Source organism: Trachemys scripta, chromosome 7 (assembly GCF_013100865.1).
Source record: "Trachemys scripta elegans isolate TJP31775 chromosome 7, CAS_Tse_1.0, whole genome shotgun sequence".
In the NCBI taxonomy this organism is placed as follows: domain Eukaryota; kingdom Metazoa; phylum Chordata; order Testudines; family Emydidae; genus Trachemys; species Trachemys scripta.
In genome coordinates, this window is record NC_048304.1 from 3,945,666 (window position 1) to 3,958,702 (window position 13,037).

At 47.0% G+C, this 13,037-nt stretch overlaps 1 protein-coding gene across 5 annotated transcripts in view; it reads left to right on the forward strand.

The window, feature by feature from the left end:
- Positions 1-13,037, forward strand: part of PTPRG (protein tyrosine phosphatase receptor type G) — a 607,840-nt gene that overhangs the window by 116,942 nt on the left and 477,861 nt on the right. For all 5 annotated transcript variants that reach the window (XM_034776330.1, XM_034776331.1, XM_034776327.1 and 2 more), the window contains exon 2: positions 11,763-11,867. In XM_034776330.1, coding sequence (XP_034632221.1) covers positions 11,763-11,867 — 105 coding nt within the window. The remainder of the gene's footprint in view (positions 1-11,762; positions 11,868-13,037) is intronic.

Sequence of the window (13,037 nt, forward strand, 5' to 3'; positions counted from 1 at the left end):
TGCCTGAGATGTTTTGTAGATTTATTTGCTGTCAGAGGCTGATAAAATATTTGAGGCAAATGGCCTAGTTCTGTTTAGGCAGTTTCCTGAGAGAGGGACTAGAGAGATGGATTGAATCATTTTTTATTTTAATTGCACAAATATACTGTTAACCGTTATAAATCTGTTTTCTATCAATTGTTCTCTTTTTTTCCCCCTCTTCCTCTCTGGCCTATCATGCAGTGTTTATTTTAAGACATCATCTGGAATAGTAAACGCTTTTTCAGTTGAACATGTGGAAAAGTTAAGTCTTGTGGTGTCTACATCTTAACTGTCTCTAGTAGTATCTGACTGTGATTTGAAAATAAAGCCAGTGTACCTAATCTAAGATGCTGGTTTTTATAATGAGGATTGTTTTACAGATAGTTAACTGTCTTGGCTCACAGCTCTTAGCCATGGTCTACACGAAGAGATAGGTCTTGTGCATGCTCTTTTACCTTCTAAAATTTGTAAATCTCTCTCTAGCTGAAAAATGATGTAGTTTTCAATAAAATACCTTTTTGGTGCACACATACAAAACACCCAAAACCCAACCCCACAACTCTTTCTGCAGCCCGAATTAAACACAGGGCTAATTACTAACAGTTTGGATAACAAAGTCCCTTTATGGCTAAAACACTAACGAGATTTTTCTCTGTGCTCTTTAAGACTTCACATAATAATGGAGGGCCAAGTTCTTAATAGCCTAACTCTCAGGAATAGTCTTGAAGGGCTTATCTACATTACAAAAGTAGCACTGGTTTAACTAAACTTATTTAGTTAAAGTAGTGCAAGTCCCTAATGTAGACACACTTAACCGATTTAATGCTTGCTTAAATCAGCTTGCGTGGGTAAAATACTGAATTAAGATGAACTGGTTTAGGTGTGTCTACATTAGGGGTTTGCACCAGTTTAATCAGAACAATTTCAAATTGATTTAGTCATAGCAGTGCACCTCTTCTAATGCCAACAAGGCCTAAAATGATCAGCATTTGGCCCAGAATGTAGTGCGAGTTAATCTAACAGAATGTATGAATGATGAAATCATTAGTTATGAAATATCAGCCTTAAAGGGTTTTTTTTTTCCCCCTTACATGGATAACTGTTAGATATCATTTGAACACTAATGCCTAGAGTATAATCTCTCCAAATATTATAATAGTTTTATATACAAGTAGATAGGGGTTAAATTCTGTATTTTCATGTGAACTCTGAATATCACTAGAGTATTCAAGAAGGAATTACCTTATTGTGCCTTAGAGGGTACTTATCAAATCCATTTTGTTGAAAACTTAATATACTGAGACAGAACAAATGGAAAGCTGATCAGAATATTAAATAAACAGCACAAAATTTCATTGCTTTTTCTGGCTGTGGAAGTGCGGCACGGATTGATTCACTTTAGAATATTGTGCAGGATCTGAGACTTAGTGCTGATTAAAATGAGAGGGAATTAGGGATGAGCGAGATTTCACCGTGATATCTGCAGGGATCTTTACCTTCTTACAGCAAGTAGTTATGATAGGAGCCAGTGCAAATCCATTGACTGCAGCTGTTGTTCCGGCTGATAGGTATCGATAGTACAGCAGAAATCAGTGGAGTTGCTCTGGGTTTCATTTTACATCGGTGCATCTGAGAGCCAAATTGGGCCCAACGTATTTTAAATATGTATTTACAATTCTCAGACCACATATGCTGGTGTGCATAAAGGTGTGCCTCTCTACCTTCAGCATTGGCCTGGTGTATGTACCCAGCACCCTTTGCAGTTGGACACTTGCTGTGTGTCTCCTTGTATCACAATCTCTCTCCCCTTCTGTATACATTGGTCCCCCACTTCCTTCCTTTTTTCCTCTTGTGGCTTCCTTCCCAGGGCAACTGGTGTGTTGTTCTGACCCCCCTGTGCACCCTCCTGCAACCTCAACCACTCCCAAGCTGCCTTGCTTCCCTAGTTCTCTTTGTATTGACCTCCGGCTCCTGGCTGCATTGCAGAATCCAGTTCTTACCGAGTACGACGAGAAACTAGTTTGCTGCTCTCTGCTGCTGAACTGATTTGAACCTCAGAGCTCGTGAGTTCACCATCTCCCAGCTGTGAAGGAATTATGGAAAACTGTAATGATTCATGTTAATAACTTCACTCCATGAACATTTACTTAGTGTTTTCCTGTTCTTGGATACACACGAGCTAATCTCCATCCATTTGACCAGACTGTCTATCAGTCTATGTAGGTACTGAAATAACTCACATAACCATGATCTGCGAGTGCCTCACAAACATTAATGACTGTATCCTCAGGCATCTCTGTGAGGTAAGGAAGGATTACTAACTCCATGTTACACTACGAAATTAGTTCGAATTTATAGAAGCCGGTTTTATTGAAATCGGTTGTATACAGCCGATTGTGTATGTCCACACAATAAAATGCTCTAGGTGCTCTAGTCGGCAGACCGCGTCCACAGTACGAGGCTAGCGTCGACTTCCGGAGCATTGCACTATGGGTAGCTATCCCACAGTTCCCGCAGTCTCTGCCGCCCCTTGGAATTCTGGGTTGAGATCCCAATGCCCGGATGATGCAAAACAGTGTCGCGGGCGGTTCTGGGTACATGTCGTCAGGCCCCTCCCTCCCCCGTCACAGCAACGGCAGACAATAGATTCGCGCCTTTTTATCTGGGTTACCTGGGTTACCTGTGCAGACAACATGGAGCCCGCTCAGCACAGCTGAGCTCACCATCACCATATGTCCTCTGGGTGCCGGCAGACGTGGGACTGCATTGCTACACAGCAGCAGCTGCTAACTGCCTTTTGGCGGTAGACGGTGCAGTAGACTGGTAGCCTTCATCGGCGATCTGGGTGCTGGCAGCCGTGGGGCTTGCCTTTTGGCAGTAAATGGTGTATTATGACTGTTAGCCGGCCTATTACAAGTCGGGTCATCGCACGTTAGCAGAGTCTTCCCTGAGCAGCAGCTCGTGCAATAGGCCTGAAGACCATCGTCATACACCGCCCCGTATTTGCTGCCAAGCACCCAGAAAGATGCCGAGGGCTATCAGTCACGCTGCACCGTCGTCTTAAGATGTAAAAAATAGATTTTCTCTGTATTCATTTGCTTCCCCCTCCCTCCGTCAACAGGGTTTTCAGTTTAATCTTTGGGGGGGACCAGTCTGTGACAGTTGTTTGTGTCTCTCCCTGATGCACAGCCACCGTTCTTTATTTTAATTCCCTGTGCCTGTACGCCATGTCGTCACTCGGCCCCCCTCCCTCCTTCCCCTAGGCCGTCAGATACTACGTTTGCGCCACAGCTCGAGCCGAGAAGCGGTTCGCGCCTTTTCTTTGAATTCTGGGTTGAGATCCCAATGCCCGGATGATGCAAAACAGTGTCGCGGGCGGTTCTGGGTACATGTCGTCAGGCCCCTCCCCCCTCGTCACAGCAACGGCAGACAATAGATTCGCGCCTTTTTACCTGGGTTACCTGTGCAGACAACATACCACGGCAAGCATGGAGCCCGCTCAGCTCAGCTGAGCTCACCGTCACCATATGTCCTCTGGGTGCCGGCAGACATGGGACTGCATTGCTACACAGCAGCAGCTGCTAACTGCCTTTTGGCGGTAGACGGTGTAGCATGAGTGATAGCCGTGGGGCTGGCAGCCGTAGTGCTGCATTGCACCAGCCCCTTGCAGGCGATGGTATATTATGACTGGTACCCGTCGTCGTCGTACTGGTATGGCTGTCAATCATGGCCACCTGGGCAGACATGCTACTGTTTCGATGATGACGGTTACCAGTCATAATATACTATTTTCTGCCAATTGCCCAATATTGTCTGCTAAGCACCCAGAAGAGGCCGAGGGCGATGCTGGGTGCTGGCGGACGTGGGGCTGGCAGACGTGGGGCTGCATTGCTACACAGCAGCAGCCCCTTGCCTTTTGGCAGATGATGGCATATTATGATTGGTATCCGTCATCGTCATACTGGTATGGCTGTCACTCATGCTGCAGCGTCGGCTGCCACCTTAAGATGTAAAAAATAGATTTGTTCTGTGTTCATTTGCTTCCCCTTCCTCCGTGAAATCAACGGCCTGCTAAGCCCAGGGTTTCCAGTTTAATCTTTGGGGGGACCATTCTGTGTGACAGTTGTTTGTGTTTCTCCCTGTTCCTGTACCTGTACGCCATGTCGTCACTCGGCCCTCCCTCCCTCCCGCCCTCCTTCTCCTGGTCCATCAGATACTACTTTCGCGCCTTTTTTCTGACCAGGCGCCATAGCTAGCACTGGGATCATGGAGCCCGCTCAGATCACCGCGGCAATTATGAGCACTATGAACACCACGCGCATTGTCCTGGAGTACATGCAGAGCCAGAACATGCCAAGGCGAAACCCGGACCAGGCGAGGAGGCGATTGCAGCGCGGCGACGAGAGTGATGAGGAAATTGACATGGCCATAGACCTCTCACAAGGCACAGGCCCCAGCAATGTGGAAATCATGGTGTTACTGGGGCAGGTTGATACCGTGGAACGCCGATTCTGGGCCCGGGAAACAAGCACAGACTGGTGGGACCGCATCGTGCTGCAGGTATGGGACGATTCCCAGTGGCTGCGAAACTTTCGCATGCGTAAGGGCACTTTCATGGAACTTTGTGACTTGCTTTCCCCTGCCCTGAAACGCCAGGATACCAAGATGAGAGCAGCCCTCACAGTTGAGAAGCGAGTGGCAATAGCCCTGTGGAAGCTTGCAACGCCAGACAGCTACCGGTCAGTCGGGAATCAATTTGGAGTGGGCAAATCTACTGTGGGGGCTGCTGTGATCCAATTTGCCAGGGCAATGAAAGACCTGGTGATAGCAAGGGTAGTGACTCTGGGCAACGTGCAGTCAATAGTGGATGGTTTTGCTGAAATGGGATTCCCAAACTGTGGCGGGGCCATAGACGGAACCCATATCCCTATCTTGTCACCGGAGCACCAAGCCACCGACTACATAAACCGCAAGGGGTACTTTTCAATGCTGCTGCAAGCCCTGGTGGATCACAAGGGACGTTTCACCAACATCAACGTGGGATGGCCGGGAAAGGTACATGATGCTCGCGTCTTCAGGAACTCTGCTCTGTTTCGAAAGCTGGAGGAAGGGACTTTCTTCCCGGACCAGAAAGTGACCATTGGGGATGTTGAAATGCCTATCGTGATCCTTGGGGACCCAGCCTACCCCTTAATGCCATGGCTCATGAAGCCATACACAGGCAGCCTGGACAGGAGTCAGGACCTGTTCAACTACAGGCTGAGCAAGTGCCGAATGGTGGTGGAATGTGCATTTGGACGTTTAAAAGCGCGCTGGCGCAGCTTACTGACTCTCTCAGACCTCAGCGAAAAGAATATCCCCATTGTTATTGCTGCTTGCTGTGCGCTCCACAATATCTGTGAGAGTAAGGGGGAGACATTTATGGCGGGGTGGGAGGTTGAGGCAACTCGCCTGGCCGCTGATTACGCGCAGCCAGACACCAGGGCGGTTAGAGGAGCACAGCAGGGCGCGGTGCGCATCAGAGAAGCTTTGAAAACGAGTTTTGTGACTGGCCAGGCTACTGTGTGAAACTTCTGTTTGTTTCTCCTTGATGAACCCTCCAACCCCCCCCCCCGCCCCGGTTCACTCTACTTCCCTGTAAACCAACCACCCCACCCCACCCTCCCCTCCCCTCCCGCTTGCAGAGGCAATAAAGTCATTGTTTTTTCACATTCATGCATTCTTTATTAGTTCCTTACAGAGGTAGGGGGATAATTGCCAAGGTAGCAGGGATGGGTGGGGGAGGAGGGATGGAAAAGGACACACTGCATTTTAAAACTTTAACTCTTATTGAAGCCCAGCCTTCTGATGCTTGGGCGATCATCTGGGGTGGAGTGACTGGGTGGACGGAGGCCCCCCCACCGTGTTCTTGGGCGTCTGGGTGACGAGGCTATGGAACTTGGGGAGGAGGGCTGTTGGTTACACAGGGGCTGTAGCGGCGGTCTCTGCTCCTGCTGCCTTTCCTGCAACTCAACCATACGCTCGAGCATATCACTTTGATGCTCCAGCAGACGGAGCATTGCCTCTTGCCGTCTGTCTGCAAGCTGACGCCACCTATCGTCTTCAGCCCGCCACCTCTCCTCTCGTTCATGTTGGACTTTTCTCATCTCCGACATTGACTGCCTCCACGCATTCTGCTGTGCTCTATCAGCGTGGGAGGACATCTGCAGCTCCGTGAACATCTCGTCCCTCGTCTTACGTTTTCTCTTTCTAATGTTCACGAGCCTCTGCGAAGGAGAAACATTTGCAGCTGGTGGAGGAGAAGGGAGAGGTGGTTAAAAAAGACACATTTTAGGGAACAATGGGTACACTCTTTCATTACAAGGTCGCATATTTCGGCTTGCAGGCAGCCATCGTAGGCCACAGTGTTTTGGCTTATTTAACCTTCTTAACATGCGGGAAAGGTTGCAAACAGCAGCGCATTTCCCATCTCAAGGATGAATTGGGTTGTCCATTTAAAATGGGGTTTCAATGTAAAAGGAGGGGGCTGCGGTTTCCCGGTTAACATGCGGCACAAACACAAGTAAACCACCCCCCCCACACACACACACACGATTCTCTGGGATGATCACTTCACCCCTCCCCCCCACCGCGTGGTTAACAGCGGGGAACATTTCTGGTCCGAATAGCAGGAACGGGCGCCTCTGAATGTCCCCCTTAATAAAATCACCCCATTTCAACCAGGAGAGCTTTCTGGAGATGTCCCTGGAGGATTTCCGCTCCATCCCCATACACGTTAACAGACTTGCTTGCTTTTTTTTTGTAATGTTTACAAATATTTACAAAGTTACACTCACCAGAGGTCTCCTGTGTGCCCTGAGGGTCTTGGGTGAGTTCGGGGGTTACTGGTTCCAGGTCCAGTGTCACAAACATATCCTGGCTGTTGGGGAAACCGGTTTCTCCGCTTCCTTGCTGCTGTGAGCTACCTACAGTACCTCCATCGTCATCTTCCTCGTTCCCCGAACCGTCTTCCCTGTGTGTTTCTCCAGTGAGAGAGTCATAGCACACGGTTGGGGTAGTGGTGGCTGCACCCCCTAGGATCGCATGCAGCTCCGCGTAGTAGCGGCAAGTTTGCGGCTCTGCCCCGGACCTTCCGTTTGCTTCTCTGGCTTTGTGGTAGGCTTGCCTTAGCTCCTTAATTTTCACGCGGCACTGCTGTGTGTCCCTGTTATGGCCTCGGTCCTTCATGGCCTTGGAGATCTTTTCTAATACTTTTCCATTTCTTTTACTGCTACGGAGTTCAGCTATCACTGCTTCATCTCCCCATATGGCGAGCAGATCTCGTACCTCCCGTTCGGTCCATGCTGGAGCTCTTTTGCGATCCTGGGAGGACTCCATGACGGTTACCTGTGCTGATGAGCTCTGCGTGGTCACCTGTGCTCTCCACGCTGGGCAAACAGGAAATGAAATTCAAACCTTCGCGGGTCTTTTCCTGTCTACCTGGTCAGTGCATCTGAGTTGAGAGCGCTGTCCAGAGCGGTCACAATGAAGCACTGTGGGATAGCTCCCGGAGGCCAATAACATCGAATTCCGTCCACACTACCCCAATTCCGACCCGCAAAGGCCGGTTTTATCGCTAATCCCCTCGTCGGAGGTGGTGTAAAGAAACCGGTTTTAAGGGGCCTTTAAGTCGAAAGAAAGGGCCTCGTTGTGTGGACGTGTCCTGGCTTAATTCGGTTTAACGCTGCTAAAGTCGACCTAAACCCGTAGTGTAGACCAGGCCTGGGAGAATGGAGGCATTGTCAGATTGATGACTTGCAAATCTGCACTGCAAGAAAAGATCTGCAGCAATGAGTCTCGGACCCTGGACCAACTGAGTTGGGCGTATGCTACGGAGCTAAAAATTAGCGGTGTAGATGTTCCTGCTCAGGTTCTGAGACCCATCCCCTTTGCCGGGTTTCAGAGCCCCACGAGCCTGAGTCACAGCCACTGTTTTTTAGTTGCAGTGTAGACATACCTTGAGATGCATCACCACATTTTTTGTTTCAGTATAGACATACCCATAGGAAGTGTGTAGCAGACTCAGGGATTGAACTCAGGTTTTCTGAGTTCTACTACAATGCCTTAACATCAAGACCAACTTTCCTTCTCTCAGAACTCCTCCATTTGTGTGGCTTTATATCTTGCACTTAACTGTGTCAATCATCTGAAAATGCCCAAAGACCATAGAAGAGTAGTATTTACATAACTATTGAGTTGCCACTCAGTAGACATGAGATGTTTAGCACATTGTATTTCAAGAGTATTGTTATCGTTTTGTATCCTACAAAATATATTTAACAGTGTAACGCAATCAAATTCCACCCTGCAGTTCCGTTAACAAACACTTGAGCTACTTTCTTGACTTATATTGCCAGAACTTTTCAGTTGCATAATGTGGCTGCTCACCTATTAAAAATATAGATAGATTTATAATTATAATTAGTGTCTATGTAGAAGTCTAAAACTGCATATTTTCATAAGGATGTCAATTTTTAATTGCATAAATAAGATGCTGACTTAAGCAAATATTCAATTTCACATTAAAGTAAGAGATTTGTAAAGGCCTAGATTTACATAATTTAATTTTCTGCACAGACGATACTGAAAATCAATAGCATGATTCATAGCCACACCGCAGAATTGCCATGCAGCCATTCTTTGACTGCTTAAGCTAAGAGTTCAAAGAGTTCTACAATTGATTTTAAATGTTGTGTGCTGACTTGGAGTGTTTCCCTTTAGAATTCCTAAATGGTTTAGACCCTGTCTCTTTCCTGTTTTGCCGGTAGGGCCTACCAAGGGTCTGGTGGCTATGGAATTAGTAGCAAAACTTTACTTCTGGTGGAACTGGCTATCTAGCGTCCTTCTTCTGGGTGAAGAAATCCAGATTTTTCTGGAAAATCAGCTGCCATCTTGTCTACTATCTACAATTAATCTATAGCTGCATGCTCAATGAAGTTATGACTGTCTAACTCCCCCTTGTGGGGCATTAGATAACAACTAGTTGCAGTGCACATGTCCCAGGACACATGGTTCAAAGTCAGAACTTCCTGAAGTTCTGAACCACCATGTTCTTTTCCTTTCCCCCCGGCTGCTGCCTCCTGCTGTCCCCAGTCCCCCACGTGCTTTTTCACATCTCTCCCTATGGAGTTCCATGTCCCTCTTCTGACTCCACATACTCCTTCTCTTTGACATTGATATCCCCTACTCTTCTGTCAGCTGCGAGGAGGAGAGGAAGTAGACCCTCTTCCAGCAGACAGGAGGAAGGGGTATGGCATATTGAACCTGAATCCTGCAGCATGACTCCTGATTTCTTATTTCTTTAAGTTCAAGTTTTCACAATTGGATCCTACAAGTGAACCAGGAATTTGGCAGCTGCCTGAAATGTCAGGAAAAATACTCAAAACCAGAGGTTCTGATTAAATAACACAATCTGTCAAGATTGTTGTTCACGTGGGTTGGGGCGAACCCTACCGTATGTTTTTGGGAAATTCTTTTCTTCCATTCACACGGGTACAGAACTTCCAGTTTGCCACAAAATTTAGCATGATTGTGCTGCAGAAATCAATTGGCCCTGCCATAGAATGAAACTCTTTGCACTGCTTTGTAGGTGGGGCAGCTTAATACACCTGCTACTGAACTGTAACAAGCTCCAAGGTACCTCAGTACGAAGCTGGATTTATTTCGATGGGAAGAATTGAACTGAACTGCCAATCCTTGGTGTTCCATGAAGGTTTGTTACAAGCCCAGCCTTGCTATGCCTGGCTTGAGAAGTGACGGGCATACACCACTTGTGGTACGGCTACTACAAGCAGTAACCTTTTGGACACTTTACTGAAGTTAAGTGTTGGAATTATTTAATTAGTAACTTTCTGATTAAATAACTGAACTGAGAACAGTCAGACTTAAATTGCTGTTGAGTCAGACTATGCTCGGCTTTTCTTCTAATACTGCCTAGACAGTTCTCTTTGGATTTAAAAGGCGGTTTTATTTTTTTTATGTGCATTTATTATAAGACATTGGTATGCAGGTGCGGTGTATTGTGAAAGAGAGCGGAATTCTTCAGACTACCTTTCTGACATTTGTCAACTCGTACAGCTCAGATTTGATGGTCACGTGTACAGAAGCAATACACAAAATCTGCATGTATAAACCTGTCCTCTTGTGAAAGCTGAGCGTTGCTTTAAAAGAAAGAAGCAGATGTTAACAGTAACCAGAAAAAAAACCATGAAAGTACTCTGTGACAGTGTAGTTTGCATTCCCTCTTTTTGTTTCGTTTGGTGGGTTCTAGTTCTTTACTTTATGAAAGCAAACCAGGTTGGTGGCTCCTTTTTAATGATGTTTTTGCTGCGTGGTAGTCTTGGGATTGTACACAAGGTGGCTGCCTGACACTACTGCCCCTTCTCCTTGGCTGGAAGGCAGTGTCAATGTCCTCCATGCTGGATTGGAGGGCATAAGCTGCTGAAGTGTGACTTCCCCTCAGTGAAGTTCTCAAGCCTTCACCACTTTGGCCAATTAATATTAGCCTCGCCAAAGACCTCCACACAGTCGGGGAGAGAGGGTACTTCTGTGCCATAGGAGGGCTACGTGTTTGGGGATTTTTATAAATAAATTAATGGAGATATCCTGTCTCCTAGAACTGGAAGGGACCTTGAAAGGTCACTGAGTCCAGCCCCCTGCCTTCACTAGCAGGACCAAGTACTGATTTTGCCCCAGATCCCTAAGTGGCCCCCTCAAGGATTGAACTCATAACCCTGGGTTTAGCAGGTCAATGCTCAAACCACTGAGCTATCCCTTCTCCCTTTTAAATATAGTTTCTGCTGTAGTGGAACCCAATACAATACAGTATCAAAAGCAGAAAGTTTATAGAATGTGCTGGACTCAGGCATGTGTGTGTCTCAAGAATCTGGTTACCTGCTGTTTTTCCTATACCAGTTATTGTTTTGTGTATGAATAGTAAAGCAAGTCCACACGTACCCTTCGTGTGGCTAGATAGAAAGTCTATCAACAGTCTAAATGTCCTGGGATAGATTCTCTGCTGGTGTACGTTTTGCTGTTGATACCTTGTGTGATACTCTTTATGGATAAATATTGTGTAAGATGTGTTCGATGTAGTGAGTTGGTCAGGTCTGAGATGAGAGTTGTTGGCAAAGAACAGGGGACGCTTTGCCTAGGAGCCTCTGTGTCACAGTAACCCACTGTTGTCTCTTCAGAGACCGTATGCCTGACTCGGGAGTCTGTACACATAGAGTCCAGGCTGAAATTGTGTTGTCATTTATTATTTGTGTTACTGTAATGCCTAAGAGCCCCGGTCATGCACCAGGATTCCATTTTGGTAGATGCTGTGTAAACACAGAACAAAAAGACAGACCCTTCCCCAAAGCGTACCCACCGTGCCCCCTTTCCTCCAATAGCATTGTCAGCCCGAACATCCCATCACGTCCTTCTCTCCTCTTTGCACCCTCTTCTGCCTCCCCACCTCCCCCCAAGGAAAGGTCTTCGTTCAAGAAGCAACAAAACCTATTCCGAAGGTAACTCGGTCATGAGGGTTTCCCAGGACGCCCTGTCTTCTGTGTTGTCTCTTTAGATTGTGAACTCTTCATGAAACAGAGACGCTCCTTACTCCTGAATAGCACCACACCCATTGTTTCGGCTTAACAAATAATATCTTTAGCGAGTGAACGTTGTTTTCCTAATTGCTGCTGTTTCTTTTATTTTCTCAGCTCTGACTGAAGGATACGTTGGCTCGCTGCATGAAAACAGACATGGTAGTTCTGTGCAAATACGGCGGCGTAAGGCCTCGGGGGATTCTTACTGGGCTTACTCAGGTGAGTTGACTCATACTATATTGGAGTGAAATGTGACTGGGACACTGCCAACGCCCAAACTACCTGTTTGAAATGTTTGTTGTATTAGTTTTGCTGCTACGTATGCTTCAGGAATTTGAAACCGGAATCGGACTTTTATTTTGCAAGCTTTGCAACTTGGTTTTTTGTACTGACACTCCTGAAAATTCAAGAGCTTGACTGACCCACCCTGACCTTGCCCTCCACACACACAACAGCACAATTGCATAGCACACTCATGCACTGCTCTTGGAGCCACTGCACTCCCCCTCCCGCTCTCCACAGAATGGCACCGAAGAGCTGTGATGATTCTTGGAGTGCCCTGGACTGAGTCGCCTAGATACCTCCTCCCCCTCTGCCTCCAGCACGAGAGAGACTTGCTGGTGCTTAACTGGGTGTCATAGAGTCATAGACTTTATGGTCAGAAGGGACCAGTATGATCATCTAGTCTGACCTCCTGCACAACGCAGGCCGCAGAATCTCACCCACCCACTCCCGCAACAAACTCCTAACCTATGTCTGAGCCATTGAAATCCTCAAATCATGGTTTAAAGACCATGGTGTAGAGAATCCTCCAGCAAGTGACCCATGCCCCACGCTGCGGAGGAAGGCGAAAACCCTGCAGGGCCTCTGCCAATCTGTCCAGGAGGAAAATTCCTTCTCGAAACAAAATATGGCGATCAGCTAAACCCTGAGCACGTGGGCAAGACTCACCAGCCAGACACCGAGGAAAGAATTCTCTGTAGTAACTCAGATCCCACCCCATCTAACATCCCACCACATGCCATTGGGCATATTTACTGCGAATAGTCAAAGATCAGTTAATTGCCAAAATTGGGCTATCCCATCATACCATCCCCTCCATAAACTTATCAAGCTTAGTCTTGAAGCCAGATATGTCTTTTGCCCCCATTGCTCCCCTTGGAAGGCTTTGCCAGAACTTTGCTCTGGTGGTTAGAAATCTTTGTCTAATTTCAAGTCTAAACTTCCCAATGGCCAGTTTATATCCATTTGTTCTTGTGTCCACATTGGTACTGAGCTTAAATAATTCCTCTCCCTCCCTGGTATTTATCCCTCTGATGTATTTATGGAGAGCAATCATATCTCCCCTCAGCCTTCTTTTGGTTAGGCTAAACAAGCCGAACTCTTTGA